This window comes from Gadus chalcogrammus, chromosome 13, assembly GCF_026213295.1.
Source record: "Gadus chalcogrammus isolate NIFS_2021 chromosome 13, NIFS_Gcha_1.0, whole genome shotgun sequence".
Taxonomy (NCBI): Eukaryota; Metazoa; Chordata; class Actinopteri; order Gadiformes; family Gadidae; genus Gadus; species Gadus chalcogrammus.
The window spans coordinates 16687886-16712329 of NC_079424.1; the positions used below are offsets into that span (position 1 = coordinate 16687886).

At 45.7% G+C, this 24444-nt stretch overlaps 2 protein-coding genes across 6 annotated transcripts in view; both read right to left on the reverse strand.

Annotated features, from left to right (window-relative positions):
* ndrg3a (ndrg family member 3a) overlaps positions 1-8375 on the reverse strand; it is a 36767-nt gene extending 28392 nt beyond the window's left edge. For 2 of the 3 annotated variants that reach the window (XM_056605333.1, XM_056605331.1), the window contains exon 1: positions 8209-8375. The gene's annotated coding sequence lies outside the window, so the exon portion shown is untranslated. The remainder of the gene's footprint in view (positions 1-8208) is intronic. The other variant, XM_056605332.1, reaches the window with a different exon arrangement.
* A 127-nt stretch (positions 8376-8502) lies between these two features.
* phf20a (PHD finger protein 20, a) lies at positions 8503-24207 on the reverse strand. 3 transcript variants are annotated; one of them, XM_056605777.1, is made up of 18 exons: positions 24065-24207; positions 22603-22677; positions 22309-22415; positions 21799-21970; positions 19244-19328; positions 19069-19145; positions 16814-17489; positions 16593-16643; positions 16114-16374; positions 15527-15724; positions 15261-15359; positions 14415-14570; positions 13806-13987; positions 13343-13442; positions 12451-12646; positions 11591-12017; positions 10451-10622; positions 8504-10208 (listed from the first exon to the last, which is right to left on the reverse strand). In XM_056605777.1, exons 2-18 carry the CDS (start codon positions 22612-22614, stop codon positions 10066-10068), a joined length of 3114 nt encoding a protein of 1037 aa, XP_056461752.1. In that variant the 5' UTR covers positions 22615-22677; positions 24065-24207; the 3' UTR covers positions 8504-10065. The 3 variants fall into 3 exon arrangements, with proteins under 3 accessions (XP_056461753.1, XP_056461754.1, XP_056461752.1); XM_056605778.1 differs by lacking the exon at positions 22603-22677 and having other exon boundaries at positions 8503-10208; XM_056605779.1 differs by lacking the exon at positions 14415-14570 and having other exon boundaries at positions 8503-10208.
* Positions 24208-24444: the final 237 nt, after the last annotated feature.

Sequence of the window (24444 nt, forward strand, 5' to 3'; positions counted from 1 at the left end):
TTTAATGACGTGGCCAATTATTGCAGAACACAAGGTTGGCTGTGCTCACTCTGGGCCGCTGATCTTTAATTAACTCACACTCAAGCTTGAAGTCAACAAGAAAACAAACAACAACAAAGCGAATATATAGGTGGAAAATAGGCCAAAGGAAAGCATACAGAGATGGTCTTTGCCTGCCTACAAGCAATGCTGTGCTGCGCTGAACCTCTGTCCGCACACATCACTTCAACCTGCATCCATGGGGCTACTCCACCTCCCCCCTTTCATCAGGCATATTGCCTAAAGCCCCACCTCTGCATCAAATAGCCACTGTAGGTATGCCGTGGTTTTCCTAGCCGGTGTAGTCTGCCAAAAACACACGAGGTCATACATTTTGGGACATCTGGTGGTCTTATATTGTGAAGGTGATGTGTCGTACTATCCAAATATGTGTAACAGTCCGTCATGAAAGAAACAAAAAACATAGCAGAAAAGAGTGGGGGGCCAAACCCCTGCCCTGACGTATGGTTACATTTCCTTTAGAGGTAAACTCCGGCGACAGCCCCAATGGGCTTCACCTGTGATCTACTAAACCCACAGTGAGTACTCAGAGCTATTCCACTACAGAGGTATAATTTGGCCTTAGGGCCTTAAGCAAGTTCCCCCTGCATCTCCCCAGAGCTCATGTACAGCTAGAGCCTCGTCTCCCCTTCTGTCTGCCCCAGTGACTGAACCTGTGTTTACAGTGAGGCACAGTAATCCAGTCAGAGTAAAACAGTCCCGGGCAAGGGAGTGGGGGGCTGAGTTCCAGCTTAACTACTCTAACCGGGGAATCGTTTGGTAAGAGGAACACAATGGAAATATCCCTCCATTTGGCATCTTTCTCCCCCTCCCCCCTATCCCCAGTGGGGCAGGATAATTATAATAGGAATGGGGGACGTTAATTATTCATGCAAGTTCGTACTGGGACTCTTTGCTTCCGCAATAATTGAATAGTCAAGTTGACGAAAAAGTATAGTTGCATAGAAATGTAATTATGCCAGAAACATAACTTAGTGGGGGCTAATAAATGGTACCGTCCTACAGAGGCCGCTAATCACCTAATTTGCATCAACTATGTTCTGTTCTGTCCGGCCACGTTAATCTATAAAGAAAGGTTGAACCTGTAGAACCTGAACCCTTACCACAGAAAAGATACAAAATGAATAAGAAAATATGAGGGTTGAAAAACAGCACATCAGGTATAGGTTAAAAGCATCAGATACATGCTGAGAGGATACCAAAATGTAACGACTCGGTGGCCACCCAATTTGGGAAGAATTATTGCTGGAAATTTCCATACATTTATTCATTTACAGTATATTGTGATAACCATCATTATTGTGAACACTCTTCATGCTTGCCATGATCATACTTTCAGCCTCCGGAGTAGGGAGATGATAAAGGTGGCGGTAAAATAAATGGTGATGAAGTAAGTGGAGGTGATGGTTATTGAGGTTGAGGTGATTGGGATTGAGGGGATGGTGAAATGTGTGGGGGTGATGAGGATGTAGATGGAGGTGCTTAGCCTTTGGGGCGGTGGTGGAGGGGATGGCACTGTGGGATGGAACTGTGGGACAACACATCCACTTGAGGTAGATTGGGGAAAACATGCCCGATGCCGTCTGTGCTCCCAAACTCTAATCACAGCACAGCATGCACTCCTGAGGCTCGGTGCACTCACACAGGCCTCTCCCCAGAGATGACCAGAAAAAACACCCAACTTCCTCTGTTTAAACACCAGAAAGACAAAACTGCTCGAGTCTTCTCCTTTCGTCAAGATTTGGTGCCGATAAGGTGGCAAGATATGTCTGTTTAGTGTTTATACAAACTCATTCACAGACAAAGGTGTACTCCAACTACACTAATCTAGTTTCGAGAGAAACACTGCAGAGCTTGCAAAGACATTATGTGTCAGTCTATAAATAAATAGATCAGGTTTTTTTATTTTCAGAGGGAGGTGAATTGCAGAACACCTTACGGTCCCTTTGAGGGAGCCAAAAATTGATCCGGATGGGCAGTAAACCTGGTGACAGGTCGTTTGTTCTCGCAGAGAGTCTATTTTGAGATAGATGTTAAAACAAGGCCTGCCTTGATCCTGCCAGACATTTTTCTTATTTCCTGGATTTTATAAATGCTGCATTACTATAATTAACTCATCGTCTCCTCGGTGGAAAAACAGACGACACAGCCCAGTCAGACACAGACTGCCACAGTCGCTTTGAGGTTCAATATCCTGCGACATTAGAATATCTCGGAGCAACAATCACTCAAATGGATAAAGAAAAAGCAGCAGCGATTGGTGTTCAGGCAACAAGACGTGAATATATCAGATTGGATAAACACACACAACCCCTCCCCCAGACAAAGCAGGAGGAGAGTGGGTGAGCCGCGTGGGGAGGGGAGGGAACCAAGGACCAATGACCTTGCGTTCTGTGTCCTTAGATCCAATCAAGTTTTTTCTGGGTCTTTGTCTCTTCAGATGCGCTGCCAGACATCAGTCTTAATCACCGTCATCCAACTAGTACAGCATGGAGCTGCTAATCCTGATCCCCTCTCTTCATGCAGGATGGAACAAATCCTAACCGTCACACTATATGGCATGTGTGCGTGTGTTTTTATTTCTGGAGTAACTCAGTCACTGGCATACAATCCATAAGCCATTGCTCACACCAGTCTGCCAAAAAACTAAACAGGGAGGCCCCATTCCCATCCAATCTCTCTCCCTCTACTTCTATCTCTCTCTCTCTCTGACTACTCTTATTTCGCTCTCAAGGCTTTTAAAGAATTGCATTATTCCTGGGGGAGTGCGGTATTCCCTCCTCCAGTGGTCTCACAAGCCAAGAAGCATTAACGGCTGTATTGATTTAGTGCTTTATTACCTCATATCTACTCACATCATCCGTGCACACCCAACCACTCTAAGGCCCACACTATTACCTATAAAATAACCTGGAGAACGGTTTGAATGGAAACCTTGAGGCACAAGGACAATATCGGCCCTTCCAAGGTGACGCGTCAGCCCAGAAAGCGGGGAACTCCCCCGTTTATCTTTTCGAACAAGCATGTATAAGGGGCCAGTATGCATTTTGTATGAGTGTGGCACGCATGCGAGCATCCTCAGTGGGTCGATTGACCGCCAGACGGAACATCCCGCTGTTTGCTCCACAATGCGTACCGGTACATTTTGCCCGGGACTCAATCCTGGTGGTCTATTTCGGGGCTCGTCTATAAGTCATGGTTCAGGTACGACAAGGAGCCGTCTTTTTTCTCTTTAACGATGGGGTTTCTATTTTGTCCGAATGCGATTGAATATGATAGAGGGTTTGCGTGCGTCCATCACCTCTCTCGCTTGCTCTTAAATTTCATCTTATGAACTTATATCTGCACAACAAAAAGCACGCGCACACATTAGGGACAAACATTAGCGCATCCAAGCTATTCAAAGGAGCCATATGCCACCACAGCCCAGAGACAAACAACATAATGAAACAAGATTTTAAATCATCTCCCCAAACTTCACCAAGAACCCCTGGAACGTCAAAGCGTTGTCTGATGCTTTCCAACAACCGATGATGAATGGCCCGAGAACCGAGAGCAGACACAGACTTGAAGAGATTTGGACGGTGGAGCTACATGGGGTAAATCACAGAGGGATCAATAGGCCCGGTCTCACACACACAGAGGTAAAGCAGCGTAGCAAGACCACACACACACACACACACACACACACACACACACACACACACACACACACACACACACACACACACACACACACACACACACACACACACACACACACACACACACACACACACACACACACACACAGAAGTATGAGCATGGCTATGTAGCATGCTAGTGCTTCGGTCTTGTCACCCCATCACTCAGATATAAATACAGCCGAACGGACATGCCTGTCAGGCCTCACACTACGGGTAGCTAATAAACTACCTGTCCTCCTGAATAATAAAGGCTACACTAGCTGCAAGCATCACTGGGCCTACCGTGGTGAACTCTTCTGCGTCCCTGAGCCAGCCTGAAGAGACCATTGGAGGAAAAAGAAGCGCATGATAAATAAGAACAGTTTTGGGTTGACTTTCCAAAAATCTAAAAAAAGATCTTTGGTTGAAGGCTTACGTCAAAGCTCTAGGGACGTGGCTGAACTGACCAACATGTAATGGGGGGAAAGAAGCATAAACATGTTAGACCAGATTGTTAGTTCACCAACACGCCCTATAATATAAAGACTTGAACCTGCAGCGGAGTTTCATTAATTGGCAACCATAAGGCCCATGTTAAAGCCCGGAACATTACTGTCCTTGCTCTGAAAGATGCTGTGGCCAGACAATGTATATTTGGAATGGATATTAATGCAGTGTGGGCACCCCGTCTCCATAGAGCCATGCCTAGCAGGCTCCACATCCACAATGAATGCGATGCAACTCTTTTTTCCCTAGGCATAAACGTGGGGGTGGACTATTCCATTCTGTTCCCCCTCCCCACGCCTATCAATTACAGTGCATAGGTTGCATATGGTTGCCGTGTCCTTGGCAACCATAGAAGGGCAAAGCCAGACCGAACCTCCCTCTTTATACTAAATCACTGCCGCCATGGCAATGACCTGACTTTTTCCACATCGTTTGAATGTACAATTATCTTCTCGTCAACTAGGCATTCCACCCCCGATTGTGAATGCTTATTGGCCAACACACATCGGCCCTCAATCACATAAACAACCAATTAGAGCAGACCTTGAATAATCCATCCCCTGCCTCAATAAATGAGGGGGATAGGGGATACTCGGATCGCTCATACACACATTGAGCCAGGTTGAAACCATTGTCAGGACAGTACATCCAGGGTTATAAGGAAGGAATGCCACTAATGGAAATGGAAGCCGTGCGAGACGAACCGGCAGTTTCTTCTCCCTCATATCGATTGGCTCGGCCTCCTGCATGCAAAAACATGCATGACTGATGCTGCTGTCCGCCTAATCCCCCCTAACCCATACCCCAACACTCCGCCCTGAAAATACCCCCCCCCCCCCCCCCCCATCGAGTGCCGTTTACTCATAAGTGAGGACATAACGATTCATTACGCCGTGGAACGCATCTGAATTCTGAAATGCTCCTGGGGAAGCAGAAAATGGAAGAAGAAATTGCTTGGTGTGGCATACGACTGGGGACAGTACCGTGGGCTGCTCCAATCACCACTTTAGTAGCATTACCATTTCTTGGACCTTCCCTTGCCTGAAATATTATGGAAAGGAAATCATCTAGAAATCAGTGTGTGGTAGACCAATACCTCTGTGGTTAGCATGTGTGCCGCGTTGGAAATTCCACGAGCACGCATTTTCTATTTCATGCTTGGACCAAAACTTTGTTTAAGAGAGCTCCCAGGTCGTGGCTGTGAAAGAATGGACAGTAAAAGTAAGGCACTGACTGCAGTGCTTGATATTTCAAACTAAGCCAAACTTGATTATCTTGACTTGAATCAGAGATAAAAATGAAGGAGAATGGACGCCGCAAGGAATCCCCTGTTGCCCTGCTCGCTATATCGTGTGTATTAAGATCCACATTATCTTAAATGCATAGTGACAGTGGGGGGGGGAAAGATATATACAAGGAGCGCCGACGTCCAGAACTTGGATCGCATCCCATTACTTTAGATCAACAAGCTTGCCCCACACACACACACACACACACACACACACACACACACACACACACACACACACACACACACACACACACACACACACACACACACACACACACACACACACACACACACACACACACACACACACACACACACACACACACACACACGCGGCTGACAGCGATGAAGCTTGCCAGACAGTTTTGCTAGTATCCGAGACGAAAAGCTACAGCCAACCGGCAGGAATTACCATAGAGATCTCTGGCCTTGGATGAGTCCACGCAGCCTGCTGATGCTCTCTGACCTGATGCAATGTCTATGTGAAAAAGTTAAATATGTTCCTGTGTGTTTTGGTTTATTCATATGCAGAATTAGGTCCACCAAATGTACATTGTTTTTGGAAAAAAGGACTCAATTACATGCTAGAAATGCCCAATCCATTTACCTTGGATAACAAATGATGATCTTATGTATTTCTGGCCATTAACTCAGCCCTATACAGACTCCATAAGTGAAAGAAAGAAAACGGAATAATGACATAAGAGCAGGGAAAGGTAAGCTTACACACCAGGTACAGTGCTTGGCAGTGATCACAGAGAACACTTTTCTTGTTACCTTGAAATAGCCTACACCTCAGCAGAAACTTCTTTCCGCTCAGCTTTACTGAAGCTAAAGGCCACTGTACATAATGGTCTAGACTGGAAAAAACACTTTATAAAACACCAAAATAACCACAGCAAAATCCATGGTCCCAAAGAGCAAATAGAACATTTTCCACAGAAGGAACACAATCCTCCTAGCTTACATCACAACCATTTGGCCATGATGGCACACATTTGGAAAACACCATTACTTTGATTGTTGGTTTTACAAAATGGCCACAACAGGCGAGTACAAAACAAGGGAGTGCTATAAGAATGAGGATCAGCTGCTGATGCAGGGTTGTTTTACGGACGAGTGGACAAGTCGAGTGTACTGTCTCGTCGTTTGGCCGGATAGCTGTTTGTAATGGCCTCGAGCACTGACACGCAGCAGATAGCCAGAGACAAGGATGCTGAGGTGAGAGGAAGAGAAAATGGGGCTGGCTGTCTGCCTGTCAGCAACATTGCTTAATTACAGCGATAGGCTTTCAACAGGCATCCTTCCTGACATTAATCCCCAGGAATTCCCTAAGAGAATCCTTTACTGTAGTGGCAACAGTAGTCGTAAATTAATGCTTAAATCCCCTCCTGTTGGTCCAACTTTAGAAAGAGTTGTTTGTTGTTGAACAAATTACTTTTGTTGTTATTAACGTGAGGGATATTAAGACCATTAAAGAAAATCTCTCTCTTTTATTTCTGGTGTGATAGAGAACATTAGTCAATAGAAAAATGGAAACAACATAACACTAGAATACGACTTTCTACCATAGATAATGATAAACTGGACTGGCTTAATAATCAACCTGAGTGGACACTCCCTCTGGGTAGGGCTTATTCAGGTGTGTGATCATTAACAGGTGGGCCTGTTACATATAACTAAGTAGTTAAGGCCTATACTGAAAACAAAGTAAATAGAGCTCTACTTTTACTGCAGATAGGCAGCCCAATATATGGGATTAAAATGTACTTGTTTTGACTATACGTAGCGGTGTTTTGAGTAGCAACAAATGGCATTTGGTGTTTGTTGAGTAAACGTTATCCCATCCCCACCGGAAACGGGACATTCAGCATTGATAAAGTGATTGGACGAGACGATTCCCCCATCCCCCCTAGTTTAAACACCATGCCCGGGCCCAGACTGCCGAAGACGTCCACCTGTATGACCTTCGCATGGCGACCAGTGACATTGTCATCGGATCATGTGGTGCACTAAGGACACGCGATCACTAGGCAACCGGTTATTGAGAGCAGAGCACAGACATCCATGATACACGATGGGGAGGTCAAACAGGCCTCCTCGTGTATTCAGCAGTAACGTTGATCGGGAATAAACTGCAAAATACCACCCAAAAATACCTTATTGTAACGGCTTTTTTGTCGGTTTTCCTCACAAGTATGATAAACTGCGGTCTATGGAGATATACGTGTTTGACATCGTGGGGAAGCCCCACCAAATCCAACCGACGGAATGTAACCGTGGTAACTAACTCGTAAATCGAGCGGGAGAAAAACGTTCCATAAACTAACAGCAACACGGCGAGAGCCGCAGACAACATTTGGCACGAGCGTGAGAATGTCTTGTCGCATCACAGCGAGGATGAGCAACAGAACAGACCTGTACACTTCACTTGTTACGGAGTGGCAAAGCTTCGTGTTTGGACCTGTTCACCTGCGCTTCACGGATAAAATGTCTTCTTTATCGTTTCCAACGACGAAGTACGATGTTTATTTACAATATAGGGGTTCTACCATCTCTCTGACCGGATTATAACGTGGAAAACCGCCGACTAGGAAACAGCGACACGGGGATTATCTACCATCGTACACATCTGTCAGTGGAAACAACAGTTATTGTGTAGCGAAATAAATGTGTTCGACTTACCGCCGTTATGAATTCAGTACCTTTTAGATCCAAGTAGTTCCTTTACACAAGGCGTAACGTTTGTTGTACTGTGAACTGGCCCTTGTTAATATAACCGTCTGCTTCTTCTCCCCCACAACTAGTATTTCGATGACACTCTGGGCGGAACTACACACTGCGTCCTAGACATTACGAAGGACAAGGAAGCAGCCAATGCGAGGAGGGCGCACAGATCCACTCCAACGCCCCCAAGAGGTTATACTGTGCTGTCGCCGTAATACAAATACTTTGATATTTATTAGTAGGTTAACACTATTTTGTGGTGCTGAAATGGAGCGATCGACATTGTGGTTATTCACATCACACAAACATATATACATATATCATACACATATATACAGTGTGCGAAATACCCGTCAATATTCGGGGGGTCCCACCCCCCGATTGAAAATATATTTTGGATACGTTTTAATATTAGTTAAGATTTATATTTACCCACATACAAATACATTTGGACAGTTGCCTTCCAATGAGAAAGTGAACGAGTCACTGGAAAGAATGGGCCAAAGAAATATTGTCCACACAACAGTTGACTATTAATAACAATGAGTTTATTTACCAGGAAATTCTGTTTGCATTGTTTAACATAGCTCCTGCATCCAAGCCATACATTTACAGTACAGTAGCATACAATATTATCCTTTCAAGGAGACTGTATTAATACAAAGATCCCTAGAAGGGCACACATTTTTATGACATATTTACAAAGAATACAAAACACAGAAAAATTGACAGTGAAATGGAATTTAGGAAGCAAAACAATATACATCAGCAGAGTAGTATGTGTCACCAACAACAGAGCAAGAGGCGAGGCCAAGATCAGAAGAGACAACTCCACTTACATGTCATAAGGTCATAGGTCATGTGCTACAGCAACAATGATGCAGAAGCCAATGGGAGTAAAGTGATAGATAAAGAGACAAATACATAAATATGAACTCATTGTAAAGAAAACAGGAATACTTGAGAAAAGACAAAACAAATAACCATTAAAAAATATATAATTCCAAGCCAATTTGCTTCTGTGTCCAGACTACAATACTATCACAGTGTAGAATAAAACTAACCCTTACACAGGTCAAAAACATGAGATTACTGATAATATTACTTATATAGTAATATAGTACTATTGTGTAACACATATTTCTTCAAGTTGCCTTCCATCCAGAATAATAGCAAACAGAAGAGATTAATGCACAGTATGACATGACAGGCAAACCCAACAGGATTGTTTAATATTGAGAGAAAACCAAAAGACACTAAAACCAAAACGATGATCACATTTTCAAGAGGTTTTTTTGTGATTGGTGTAGACTGGTTGGACAGCTCTGATGAGATCTTTGAATATAAAGCTTTTGTGTTTAAAGCACTGTATGCCCAGACTCACCAGAGGCAGACTTCCAACTGCCGCGGAGACAAGGAAAGGCATTTCGTAGGGTCTGAAGTCGTACGAGAACCATAAAGGGTGTTGGAACCTGGCTTCGTGGATGTGCACAAAATGCACTTTAGAGGTTACTTTTTGTGTTTGATCCTGAAACATGATGCTTGCTCGCAGCACATGTTCACAAACTATACGTTTCGTGAACCCTGTAGCGATGGGGACCCCTCCATACATAACATTTTTCCTCTCAAACCAGGAAGGGAACAGCAGCGGTTATGTCACAAGGAAAGCGCCAGGCACCCCCTCTCTCTCTCTCTCTCTCTCACCCCCTTTCTTCCAACCTAGGACCGCAAGAGGTATCCACTAGGGCTTCTTCATCTCTGCATTGTGGCTGCTGTGTGTAGAGGCTATGGCCTAAATGCTGCTCTCTGGCACCCTCATGTGGAGCTCCAGAGGGCGATCTGCTGCACCTTGCCCAACTCAGTCAACAGCTTCTTCATGCGATGCTTGAGCTGAGGCAGACGGGCCAGTGGGTCTGGGGGTTCCAGCTCCCCTGTGTAGTCCAGCCAGCTCTCCAGCACTGAGGGGATCGACACAGGACTTTAGGCATCATCAAATCAAACACACGAGCCAGTACCGTCGACAGCCCTCCTCAACTACAGAGGACACCGTGGGGTTTTCCAGGCATCGGTTCCATCTCATTAAGAAGATGGAGGCGTTGTTTACACCTAGCTTGGCACACCTGTACTCTTGGCTTCAGCCTTCCTCATTATGTAATTTCAAAGAAAAACATGGCCGCTTGTTATGCACTACTGAACTCACCGTCCAGCTCCTTCTCGACAAAGTCCATTCTGTGTGCGACATCGTCCTGGACAGAGTCTATGTGGTCCAGCAGGTTGAGGTGCCACTGCTGCTGCTGCCTGCTATCGTCTGGGCCCCCGGCACCACACTCCTCCTTTACCTCCGCCTGCGCTCGCTTGATCTGGGTGGAGCCCTTTGAAGAAGGCAAGACAAGCTATTAAACCCAGATGGAAAATGCTGACGTCCCAGCAGCAGAAGAACAGTACAGTTATAATAAAAACGGATTCAATGTTGAATTCCCTTCACTATAAGAATATAACAAAAAAAAGTCATTAAATAATTCAAAATGAAATAACAATTAAAAATGTAAATATTCTTGAAAGCAGATTATCGAATAAAGAAAAGGTTAAAGTATCGAATTTTAAAAAGTGTCTAGATTATTGTCCTTTTCTGGTGAAAGGGAATCTTGCGGAGGGATAGAGATATAGGGAGTCATGGATGGTCGAATAGGTCATAAAATACGATATCCGAAACTTGACGGCGTATGTTAAGGTGAACACATTCAGAATGATGTCAAATTTCTGCTCAATTCTTGAGACCATATTTTTCTCCTTCCCAGTATCCTTTGTGCTGTGATAAAATGTTGGTTGTCATTTTCATTTTGAGTGATCAAAAAACCTAATATCAAAATGTCTCCTATTTTTTCAGTTTTAATGCCTTATCGCGCAGATGTGTCCGAGCCCGATCCGGACCCGAGCATCATTTCTAAATATTTCAGTTGATTAAAACTTGACTAAGATACCTTGGGTTCTCTTTTGACTAAAATTACGAGTGAATGACTAAATATGAATAAAACTAACATTTGGCACAAGACTAAATTAAAAATAGAAGACAAAATTAACACCAGACGGGTAAAGAAAAACAGATCTTGATCTGTGGCATTACAGCCAGCCATGCCACACCCAATGTCCCCTGAGCCTTTTCAATTAAATGAGACGTCTATCTTTTTTACACCCAGATGGGAATTCTGGGTGTCTCAGCAGAAAGTATAAAATAATAAAAAAACGTCAGCAGCTCGCCACGGCTCATGTCCTCGTCGTACATCCATCCATCCATCATAAAGAAGAACTAAGAGCCTAAGACGGCGTCTTGAAGCCCTACCTTCATGACGGCGGGCAGGGCCTTAGTCCGGCCCGTGTCCAGCAGGCCTCCGTAGCGCTGCTCCCTCTCCAGCAGGTCCTCGGTGCTCCTCATGCTGTCCTCCAGCTCCGAGCCCTGCCTCGTCTCCACTACCAGCCGCTGCTCCACCGCCGGGTAGTACGCCCGGGGCTTCTGGTAGCAGTGCTCGCTGAGGATGTACGAGTCCTGGAAGGAGATGTAGCGGGGCGACGAGGCCACCGAGCAGGTCGACGAGTTGGTCGAGGAGGCGGTGGTGCCACCCCGGCTCAGCTTCTCCAGGGCGTTGGACATCAGCAGCTCGCCACGGCTCATGTCCTCGTCGGGCGTGCCCGGGTACGAGTCGTAGGGCTTGCGGGGCCCCTGCTTCCAGGGCTGCCGCCAGAGACGCAGGTCCGACTGGGTCTTGCTCCTGAGGGAGGCAAAGCGAAGGTTAGCCCACTATGCAGAGCACTGCAATAGGGTTGCTGTGGTACAATTGACTGTAGTAATACAGGAGAAACCCTTCAATATGTAAAGGGTTGTGCCTGAAGATTTGATGTGGACACTCGCACGTTATTATTGTCCTTTATCCATTATGCTTTGTACAACATTTCTCCAGTCATATCTTACAGTGATTGACTCAAAAGTAAAATACACTTCTCTTGTTGAGGTTTCTATGTAGATATATGCACGAGTCACATCCACAATGTGGATAAAAAAACAATGGGTTATTTGAGTGTGGCATTTTCCCTTTGCGTGGGCCCCTGCGAGGTCGACAGCATCCCCCTGCAACCCGTTTGTTATGCGTAAACCAGAAGTGCCTGTCCACCACGAGGGGCTGGATGCTGCGCAGCGTCACTCACTGCAGGACGCCCATCTTGAGTTGCAGGCCGCTGAGAACCTGCAGCACGTGGTGTACGTCCCCCAGCAGCTGGTGGGTGGCCGTGATCTTCTTGGCGTTCTGGTGGGAGTAGTTCTCCGCCAGGGACGACAGGCCGTACATGTGACCGCTGCTCAGCCAATCGCGGTCGTACCAGTAGCGCAGGCTCTGCCGCTGACCTGTGACACAATGGAAAAACAGCCAAGATTCAATAAAAGTATCCACACGGTAAAAGTACCGGCACCATTTAATTATCTGTCGTCACATTTTTCTCTTTTACAACATGCCCATTATATTATATGATATGATGTGCCAGATATATTTCCTAGAGGGCTTGTAGATAGTGATATCACATCACAATGCCCGCCTGGATTTCTGTATATGAGCATTGGACTGTTGATGTTTTGTAATTTCTTAGTAATTAATTGTGAAATTATCATGTCATTTTGGGGAGAAATTGTCGTTTTTGAAACGTTCAAAACATTTCTCATGGAAGACATGGCAAAATAACGTTTACGTTAATTTAGGATTTTACACTACTGCATCTCGAGTCATCACAAAATTGCAGTATCAGCAACAGAAAATCCCATGATGCATTCTGATGTACAAGCCCTATACAGACATTACACCCATATAAACCCCAAGGCAGGACTATGGTTGCCAAAGCTGGGTGCACCATCACCGCTCAGTGGCCATAATGACTAGTAAACACTGGTAAAATGTTGCCTAAATACTCTGACTTTAAGAGTTGCTCTTGAACCCTTAGGCAGCTCGCCAACATAATACATTCATTAATCATTCATTAATCATAAATAATCATTAATTCAAGTTCTTGCATCAGTTGGTTATATTACAGGGTGTATGATGTCCCTTACCTGGTGGGTCTCTGCAGATATAGCAGGCGTATTTATCCGGAACATTCTCTTCCAGTAGGCCCATGCAGGTGCCATGCTGCCAGCACAGACACTCCTCACACTAAACAGAACAAAAATAAATTAGCCTAGCTCAAGGTTCAACCAACATTCTAACCTTTCAAATAGGTCCATTGGTTTCAATCTCTCCAACAGACGACATTTTTTTACATTTGGCTTGTAAAGGCTGAATGAGAACAGTTTAATACCCAGGCCGAACAGGAAGAGGTGTTTGAGGGAGTGAGTGACAAAATGGCTAGAATACATATTAACATTTTTTTGGTTTCACTTCCTCAGTTACCATTTCAGAGAAAAGCCGCACCACACACCCACCCACACAAGTTGTTGCTTTGCATGCTAATTGTGGTTATCTAGCCCAACTCAATACATCAGGAGTTGACACGTTTCACATGCAAGGTAACCTCACCTGGATCATGAAGTCGTTCTCCTCCTCCACCTCACACACGCACCGCACGATCTCCTGGTCGCTCGTATCCAAGGCAACCGAGTCCACGCTGAGGGGTGGGCTGGTGACGTCCAGGTCTACCCCGATGTCATCGTCACTCCACCCACAGCTGTCCGTGGACCAATCGCTGAGGCTGTCCTCGTCTAGAGCACAGGGTCAAAGGCCAATCAACCACCGGACGCAGGCGTGGAGCCAGAATAGACCGTTGACATCTTTATCTGACCCCACTTAAATGTCCAGGCTGATTACTTTCCTGCTCTATACAGAGCCTGTTCCAGGTGTACCCTAATGTGCTCGGTCAGAGGTTCAACGGGGGGGGGGGGGGGGGGGGGCGCGAAATACAGCATAGAGCAAGCAAGAGGTAAAGCACAGGACACCTTGTGTCCTGGATTCAATAAACCAACCAAATGGAGCAAATCCTTTATCTGCAACCTTGGTCTCATGGAAAGCATGTAAATGCAGGGTCAAATTGAGGATGACTTGGTTGATGAATTGAATCCTGGTTGAAAGGATGAAAGAGGGACAAAGGCACACACACACACACACACACACACTCGTAAAGATACCCACCATCCACATGTATCTGCTCAGATTGGCCGTATCCAGGCCTGCTGGTGTAGGCCTCAGGCTTGTGATTGTGTGAGAGGGGGAATTTGAGGGGCAAATTCAATTTGGACTGGAGAGCCAATACTGAGATGTCAATATTCTCCTCACTACCAGTGTATTCTGTTAAAGCAGGGAAGGGAGGGAGGGAGGAGTGGGAAGCAAATGCAGAACAGAAGGTCAATTTTGGAAAATGCCAGGTAATTGGTTGATCGAGGCGATGGAGACTGTGGCAAAGAAAACACAAACGACGAGAGAACACGACACTTCTGTGGCACGACCAATTGGTGTGGGGCGACATTACAAACGTTAAAGAACTGTGCAAAATAAACTGCATCAAAACGGGTCAACATAACTACTCCCTACAGGGAACTATGATAGAGAGAAAGAATCTGTATTCAGGATGCTTAGTGCTTTATCAGGCATTAGCAAATTAACAAAGAGTTGCTTGGCATCTGTGCACATCAGAAAAACTCTGAAGAAAGAGAAAGCTATGCGAGCCATGTGCCAAAGATCACGAGTGGATAGGATACATCAAAAGGAAGAGGAGGAGACCTTTTCCTCAAAGCCCTGTATGCTTCCCAGCCTTGCCGTGCCACACAGGAGGGGAATGTACATGCAGATATGACACACACACACACACACACACACACACACACACACACACACACACACACACACACACACACACACACACACACACACACACACACACACACACACACACACACACACACACACACACACACACACACACACACACACACACACACACACACTCCATGATGACATCACCCCGACCCACCCTCTTACCAGACTTGGATCGCTTCTTCTTCTTTCTCTTCTTCAGTTTGATGCGAAGGAAGTCTTTCTGCTTGGGCTTGTCTTTTATTCTCTCTTTGACGGTTGATGCTTAAGAGAAAAACAGGCCAAATGTGAGTCTTTCAGATATTTTACACAAATATACCACGCCCTTTCCATTTAATTATATAAATGATCTTCCCCAGCATATCTACAGTCCACAGGGCTGCGTTAATATGGCTGTGTTAATAACCCTCTCCGACGCCCTATCCACTCACCAATGTCAAAGACACTCTTGTCCACATCCTTGTGCTGTTGGCAGCCATTCCTCTCTAGCTGATTCTCCTTGCATTTCTCCCTTAGCAGCGCCCTTTGTGAGCACTGGCTGTTGACAGCAGGGGGCGCTGACGTGCGCCTACTGCCCGGAGCCACAGCCCTGGCCTCACTGCGGGACGGAGTGGTAGCAGCAACAGGATCTACAGAAATCAGGAGAAATATTGGCCCACTTTTATTACATAGAAACACTACGATTTAGGGTTTGAACGGTGGTTTTATATTGTTTGGGCAATTTGTTGCCTTTATTTATAAGAGTGGGAAAAGGGAATGACCACTGTCTGGTATGTAACCAGGGTCGCTACCAAGAATTTCTGCCTATCTGGGTGACAGACTGCCAGGGTGAGCCAAGTTCAGCCTTCAATGTTACCCTTGAATTAATGAGGCTTTGTCCTAGGCATGCGTTCACTAATATACGTACGTCATCAACAACTAACATAAGCATGCTACCAAACAACCCAACGTTCCCTTTATCGAATGAATGATTGTTTATAGCAACACACAGAGACACACGCAGACACACAGGACTCACGCATGGTGGCAGAGATGGTGCGCCGCCTCTTGGGGCTCTCGGGGGCGGCCGGCTTGTCGGTGCCCCTGGTCTGGACGCTTCTGGTGGGGCTGACGTCCTCCTCCATGGGCTGGTCCTCTCCGTGGTAGTACTTCATGTGGTAGTGCAGGAGCTTGGCCTTGCGGAAGGACTTGGTGCAGCCGGGAGAGCTGCACTTGAAGGGGTTGTGGTCCAGGTTGATGGACAGGACGGGCGAGGGCTGGTTTTTGATCACCCTGTATACTGGAGAGAGATGGGACGCCCGGTATTTAAATACATGGGAGTCAGGGGGGGGGGAAAAGAGAGAGAGAGACAGAGAGAGACAGAGAGACACGCTGGGCCGATGCCGACGTGCTGCATCTCCTTACGCATCTCGGGAATATTGTACAAAATCTATTTTTGGTGCAACATACGAGTGAGCTAGATGGGTGACATAAAACGTTGCATGGATAAACACTCACGTGGTTCTCTGCTGAAGCGATTGGGGTTGTGGAATCCTTGCTTTCTCACAGCTGAGACAGAAGTATAAAAAAATGCATTATTCAACAAAGACAGAATAGGGGGCCATGTGTTGAAAAAAGCCGTTTAAGAGCCAAGGCATACCGATCTGCTCTCATAGTCGCCACTTCACACCAAGACGTTTTAATATTCCTGTTAAGCCACACCCCCACACGACACTTACGTTTGACAGGCTGGGGGGGAGGAACCTCGGCTGGCGGCTTCGAGTTCTCCGACTGGCTGCTGGGCTTGTGCCCCGCATCGTCGTTGCTTTCCGCGGTCGTCATGGCGACGCACACCGGCTCTCCCCGCGCCGACGTCCCATTGGTCGTCTCCGAGTATGGCTTTGTGTCCCCCGTGTATGGCTTGCATCCGTTTATTTCCCTCTCCTCAATCTCTTCCTTCTTCACCACTCCATTCATCAGACAGCTTTCGGTTTCTTCTTCCTTTACCACCTTAACGTCCTTAACGTCCTTAACGTCCTTATCTTCCTCTTCTTTCTCCAGCTTAACTCCATTGGTGAGCGCCGCCTTTGCCTTCGCCGCCGCGGCCGCTGCGTCTGCAGGTCTGTTCTGGTGGCTGTGTGGGCGCGGAGCCCCCTGCGGCTCCCGCTTGATGGCGGACCCTCGCACCTTGCCCGTCCCCCCGTGGCCGTCCTTAGTCTTGCCCTCCCAGGCGTCCTGGTCCTCGTCTCCCTCCTCCTCCTCGTCCTCCTCGCTACCGGTGCTGCTGCCCTCCTCGTCCTGGTCCGAGGTGCTGCGGCGCGGCCTCTTGTTCTTTGGGCAGCCGTTCTCTGGAGGGCGCCGCTCTCGGCCGTTCTGGACCTTTCTCGAGACGTTGCCAGACCGCCCCCCACCCTTCTGGTCGCCAGAGATACGAACACAGGAATACCATGAAAAAGACACGTCGGTGTACCCTCTGGGTATGATCGGTACATCCTGATACAGATCCTTACGTTAAATTGTACGACAGATGACGATACATTAGAACAACACCACTGGTTCGTTCATTAATGCATAAGAACTCACTGGTGCACTTCTAGATGGATCCATAATGGCTACATCGCATTAATATGAGAGAATTTTGTCAAAATCAAGGAGACCCATAATTAACTGCTGTACTAAACACTAAATTGCAAACTGAATGAACATGTTAACGTAAAGGCAGTCAATGTATCTTAATAAAAAATGTAATTAGCCAGGATTTTTGTTGAACTCCCCCCCCCCCTCTCAGAGTACACATGTTACGAAGAATGGGAAGTTGGCGGTCCATTGAATTTCATTCTATTCCAAACGAGTGTTTAGCATCGCCCATAGCTGAATCTTTGGTTTGTCCAAAACAAATAACCACATTAAAACTGCTCTCACACTGAAGTTATCTCCAATAGGGCCCTCAAAGTAACAAACCGTTAAAGAGCACCTAGTATGCTTTTTTGACTTTTATGACCTATAAACGTTGTTATAATGATTTATAGTCATGTTTAATCATACCAAAGTGTCAAATAATGACGTACATGCATTTAGACGTATTCCCTGCTGAGACTGGGGTGGCTGTGCAGAGCACTAAACACTAGGGACGCCGGTCGCCATTCACTTGATCAAATTTCCGGGAATTATCTATGCAGAACAATCGGGATTTTCCATGTATGGTAATGCCGCAACATGCTCTTCCGGAAGGTAACCAATCACAACGGAGTGGGGTTGGCAGGAGGGGGGCGAGGGGACGGAGAAGGACGAAGCCGAGTGTTTTTTGTGCTGTGATTCATGTCAGGCTTCTCTATAGGAGTCATTAATAAGAAATTAAGACCAGAAAAGTAGTATAATAGGAGATCTTTAAGATTGGATTCTGTCTTTACACGCCACGGCACATGCTAACAGACGAAGAAGCAGAGTTTGAATTATCGAATGTTAAATAAACATGACCAAGGTGGTTAAATTCACTCAGAATTAGCACATCGTTAGCACTCAGAATTGTTAGTGCCCCAATTGCTTATGTCATGAGCAACTCAAGTGGCGTGTAAACACAGAACCAAAACTTTTAGGTTTGTTTGTTCGTGGGCACTATTTTTAACCACTTCCAAGCCAGGGCAGTACATAGGTGGTTAATGTGTTGGACAAAACAAAAGATGGATGGGAGATGATAAACTCTTGTTTGGAAGAGAATGGATGTCACTGTCAGACCACCGGCCCAATTTTGAAACGCAGGAACACCATGATAGGGCGAGTGGAAAAAGGAAAATCCCTGCTGATTTAGGAATGTACACATCGACTATGGCAACAATTCACATGGATCTTAGAAAATGGGACATATCCCTTTAAGTGACCACTGAATGCATGTCCTAGAATAATATATTCTGCAGCAGCAGTAGTAACTGCTATACAGTTATTCCAGCATCATATATACAGTTATTCATTTTTACAACAAACCGTTTCAGTTTACCTCTTTAACAAAGGGCTTCACATGGATCTCCTTCACATTCTGAATCACCCCATCATAAAACTTCACGGTGTAGGAGGCTGCGGGCAACAAAGTCAAATCAATACGCTGCACACCTCCATGTAACAGCTCAGTGTTCGAGATGCTGCCATTTTGCTTGCATGTTAGGGGAACCCACCATCTTTGTTGACAGCCAGGACCTTAGCTGGGTAGAAGCGGCAATCTGACCAGCTTGCCAACACCTTTTCATTAACGTTAAACCCCTGGAAATAGGACAGATGGGAAATTGAAGAGGGTTATTGGAGAATGTTCCATAAAACGTGATTGAAGACACGAGGGCTCAAAATCCCCTTTAATAGACAGCCCAACACAATCTGTCAACACAAAAAAACATGGGTACGGCAGTATTGAAAAGGACAAAGTGTTCCATCTCCACACTTACCTAGGTTGCCCTCTATCTACCAAAATATCCCTATTACAAACAAAAGTGTCTTATCTGCCCATTTCCTGGTTAAGATCAGAGAATAATCAATGTCAAGAATACTCTGCTGGACACTTGACACTAACAGACCATGGTCCAAAGGCCTAGGGCTGTCACGGTTGAGGAATTTTCACCGCGGTGAAGACAGGGGGCGCAATATCGCGGTATGCGATATTATTGCAAATTTTTTTTTTTTTTTAAAAAGGTTATTAAAAAAAAGACGAGGCAATTTTATAGCCTAACACTTCTTATTTATTGAATGCAGATCAAAGGGCGGTAACGGCACAGATGCAAGTTGTTTCTCCTGATTGAACTTAAAAAGTAAATTCAGGAGAAGGCTGAACGTTTAAATGCATAAAATAAAATAAATAATAAATAAATAAAATGATTGCCCGGTTTTTTTTTTTTTAATTAAGTAGCCTATACAAAATAAGAGAAACCAGGCACTACAATTTCACATTCACACACACACACACACACACACACACACACACACACACACACACACACACACACACACACACACCCACGGCGATGATTTATAACTCGGTCGTGTCCTTGTTACGAGCAAGGAAAACCAGCATGTTAACCTTATGCGGTTTGAGAGAGGATCTGAGAGGGGTGACAACATTTCCAGCGACACTGAAAACCCTCTCGGATGGTGTGCTTGTTGCGCAAATACACATGTAGGCTACTTGCGTGCCACTTTGGAGAGCAAGGGAAATCTCTCCTGGTTGTTTCACCACCATGCCAGGGGGTTGTCATTAGAGTCGGTGGGTTCCTCCTGCAGGTAGCGAGTGAGCTCCAGGTCGGCTCTGGCTCTCTTCGGGACGGTTGCAGACGTGCTTGTCCGTGACTTCAGCAGGTCTCCGAGCGTTCTTTTTTTGGTGGGGGGTGGCACCGCTGTCTGCGCCAAGGACTCTGGCTGGTCAGAAGCTGACGCACTGGCACCGCTCTCTCTGTCTTCCGTGTCCAACATTTCATTGTTTAGCGCGCACTTTGTCTCCTCCTCCGCATACTCATCAAAATTGTTGCCCCGATATCTTGGGTCCAGCAAGCAGGACTTTGCCAAAGTTGCTTGTAGAGCAGCTGGTCTGTACTTCTCCTCGAGAACAGTGCACATCTTCCGCTTGATGTCTGAGACGGTAACCTTCCGCGAGCCGGGCATATCAAACTGTTTATTGCCCTGCCTTGGGGTGATTATTCCGTTTATTCTACTTCGCGCCGGCCAACATAATAAAACAATTCATATACTTTAATAATTAGCCTTTTTCTTATTCGTATTGCATGCTTATTAAATGTATGCTCTGTTTAATTTCATCTCCCTCGAAAAGTAGTTCCCTTTAGAACTACGGTGAATAACGTTAGCTCAACTGTAGGTAACGCGTTTCTATAGCAACCACACAAGGCTGGATCTGATCTCACTAGTTTAACAACGTAGTTGTTACATTCGTATCAAGTCAGCTTTAATGACGATCGATCAAACATGCACTCCTTGGTTTATTTTTACAACGGACCTCATGTGTGAAATGTATGTGATAGAAAACGATACAAGCGGCGTATTGATCTACTGTGCTCAGTCAGCAGCAAGTAGAACCGACAAGTCAGCGGGAAATATGTAAGGGATAATGCCCGACGAGGTGTCCATTATCAGGAATTAATGGACGACGTGGAGGCGTGAACCGTCCGACGCGAAGCGGAGGACGGTTGCCTCCGCGAAGTACACTCGTACACTCGTACACCAGGTCATATGCGGTGATCGCGATGGCCCATTATCTACCGCGGTGTGCTCTAAATATCGCGATATTTCATTTTTGCGATTATTGCGACAGCCCTACAAAGGCCTGAATCTATCACAGCCTCTACTACATAACATCAGTTTAGTCATACGACCAAACCGTAAAAAAATAAAAATAAAATCAAACCTCAAACATTTATGGCTCTAAAGCAAACTGTTTCACTGCAGTTCCGCAAATCTTGCCTATTTCCCCAAATTTTCCCAAAACATTTTCCTTCTTGGTCTCCATAACCTCAAAAGACAGCGATGCAGTTGGAGGGGATACAAACAAACACGCTCAGCCCCTTCCCAAATACACAAACAAAATTCTTCCCGGGCTGTGACTAATAGGTCACCACCATTCTGACGCAACCTTGTGCCAGAGCCAAGATATAGTACGGATACACAGCTTTGGTAGCGATTCTAAAACCCCATTTGAAGCACAGCGCAAAATGAAACATGGGGTTGCACTTACAGGCAAGGAGACGTCCTCCTTCAAGCCCCGTCGTCTGAGCTTGATCCGCTCCACTGGTCTGAGGTAGGGGCTGGTCCAGTCAAACCACTCATCATAGCGGTGGCTCCACTGTCTGTAGTGGATCAGGACCTTCTCGTCATCACAGTCTATCTTCTCTATGTTGGCAGCATACCTGGAGAAAAAAGGGACAGCACCAAGCAAACACGTGAAACTCAGAAGAGCTGTGGATAGCCCTTGGGACAGGGGAAAAGGTTATTTAAATAGGAAATGTACAGGTGAATGTATATTCAAATGGTGCGCTCGCTGTGAAGGCATCTCAATGAGGGAGTTATTTGGCCTACTAGGAGAGGGATACAGCTGAAAAAGAGCTGTATCCTTCACTGGAAAACACACCGTCCTTATTTTTTACACTTAGCAGGCTGATAACTTAAGGCCGGCCCCTGGGTGGAGAGGGTGAAAGGGGAGGAGGAAGGGGAGCGTTGGAAAACATTCCCAGGCACAATGACTCACCAGTTCTTGAGGCTGTCTCTGGCCTCAAGTTGAGCCCCCACCTCGAAGTTGATCCCTCTTCTGTTAGGGGGTGTCTTACTCATATTGCCCTCATCGATGGTAGCCTCCTGTAGATGCACACATATGCACCGGATTACAGAGTGGTCAACACTACACACAGCATGTGACCTTGCCAGTTGACTGAGAATTGCCATGCTGTGTCTAGCTTTGATTACAATGAATGCAAGCATTCTTATGTTTGAATAAGAGTGCTTTCAAAGGCACACAATGGTACTGTAACAATCAAAGTTGCACCTGGTCTGTCATTATGTTGATTTATCGAGCAAGTAGCTCCTTCCGCTTTGCAGAACGCTACAAGTTGGGGCAGATCTAAGATTAAAAAAGCTATTAGACAAAGAAACCAGCAGTGCATATGGTGAATGTCGTTTCGAGCCTAATCGTTCTCAGCAAATAAAGAGCGCAATCAACTGTTGTACGATATGTAAATGTCATGCTCCCCAAAAGATGGCCTCATGCAAAAATCATATTATAGCGGCTAAAGCGCAATAATTCTCCAGTTTTTGGCGGATGGCCCCGTCATCAACCCGCCATCAACATATACATCTCAAATATATTCATTTGCGTGGAGTAGCATCGTTATTAAACCACCTAAAATATTTCTGTGGTAAAAAGGAATGAGCGCTAGTATTTGGTTTTATTCCATCACGGTCCATTACCGGAAATCTTCGTACTACAAGGCGACCCACGTGCTTTTGGTTAGGCAATTTCTCGTCCTCATGAAACAATAGATGACAATGGTAACAGCCCTAACGGTGTTTCGTACTCGTTAAGAGCATGCATGCTTCAAGGACACGGTTAACGGAAACGATATTATATAAGGAAGGCTTTCATATCTGGTTAATAGACGACGCCGGTCTATTCCTTTGTAATTTGGAGAACAAAGTGACCCGGAATACATGATAGCCAGCCGCTATACTCCCACTCTGTGTAGCGTCCGGTCAGATCTTAACGGTGATCATTTAGATAAGGCAACTATAACCGTCGTTAGATTAGTGGAATGTTACACGTATAAGTAAAGATAAATTCATGTTTTATTGGTAGATGTACACAGAATTAAGAGCTGCTGCGCCTGCGCGATCAAACGACGCACTCAAAAGGATAGCAAGTTGTATGGCTATACACAAACGTGATAATTATTATTTAGGCAGCATAGTAGGAACCATTGTGTTCATATAGTAATGACAGTTTATTGTCCGGCGTTTAAGGAGTGGGAGGGTCGTGTTTGGTTGGCGATTTTTTTCGTCGCTACTTTAGAAACAATCAATTGGTTGCGGCGACTGAAATGGGCGGATCGGAGAGATCTCATTGGCCCACATGCTGTCATTCAGTGCGTCGCTGGGGCCTCGCGCTGCTCGCGCCCAGGCCTACTTCTTCACAGTTGGTCTTATGGAAAGCATGGAGCGCTTTAAACTTCCTTAACAGAGAACAACGAGACACACAAGCAACCCGAGAGGAGCTCCAAGCCAAATCCGACAGATGTAGAAACGTACCTAAATAAAAACACAAACTCCATAAACCAGAGCGCGTATCATGCTCGACCACGATTGTTTTGAATTCAAAGCAACCATCAACCAACCAAACCACATGCTGCATCACGTAATTCAGGTTGTTGGTGCAGTAAGAAATACATATTATTTGGTATCGCGTCGAGATGGACAAACTCGTGGGCCTTTCAAATAACGTTGGGGTTTCCTACCTTAGCTCCCACTCACTATTGGTCGATTGCGAAGTGAATTCCGCGGTATATTGCGTGCATGTACCACCGCCGCCGACTCTATCTGGCTCCGGAGCACGCAGTTGTATTTCTCTACTACCGCCACTCACCGCCGGCGCGGGTACTTTGGCGGACCAGTGCGCATGTGCGGACGTGAGAGTTCATAATCTTTATGAAAACGATCATTCTGACGATATTGGATTACTATGAGAGCGGTGCGCTACGTTATCGCTACAATTCACAAAACTTTATTTCAAGACTGACAAACCAAACCAAGTATGTCGTCGTTTTAAATAGAGAAAAATTAAATAAGTTCAACCGATGGTTTTCTCCTCCCCTATCCAACCTTTCAGTGAAAGTAA

Bases quoted from the DNA above. Each gene is read 5' to 3' on its own strand.
- phf20a (XM_056605777.1), bottom strand. The intron at 19,329-21,798 runs GTAAGTGCAACC...TCCTATTTCCAG, and splicing joins AGGAGGACGTCTCCTTGCCT to GGGTTTAACGTTAATGAAAA. The intron at 12,018-12,450 runs GTGAGTGACGCT...TGCCTCCCTCAG, and splicing joins CTCAAGATGGGCGTCCTGCA to GAGCAAGACCCAGTCGGACC.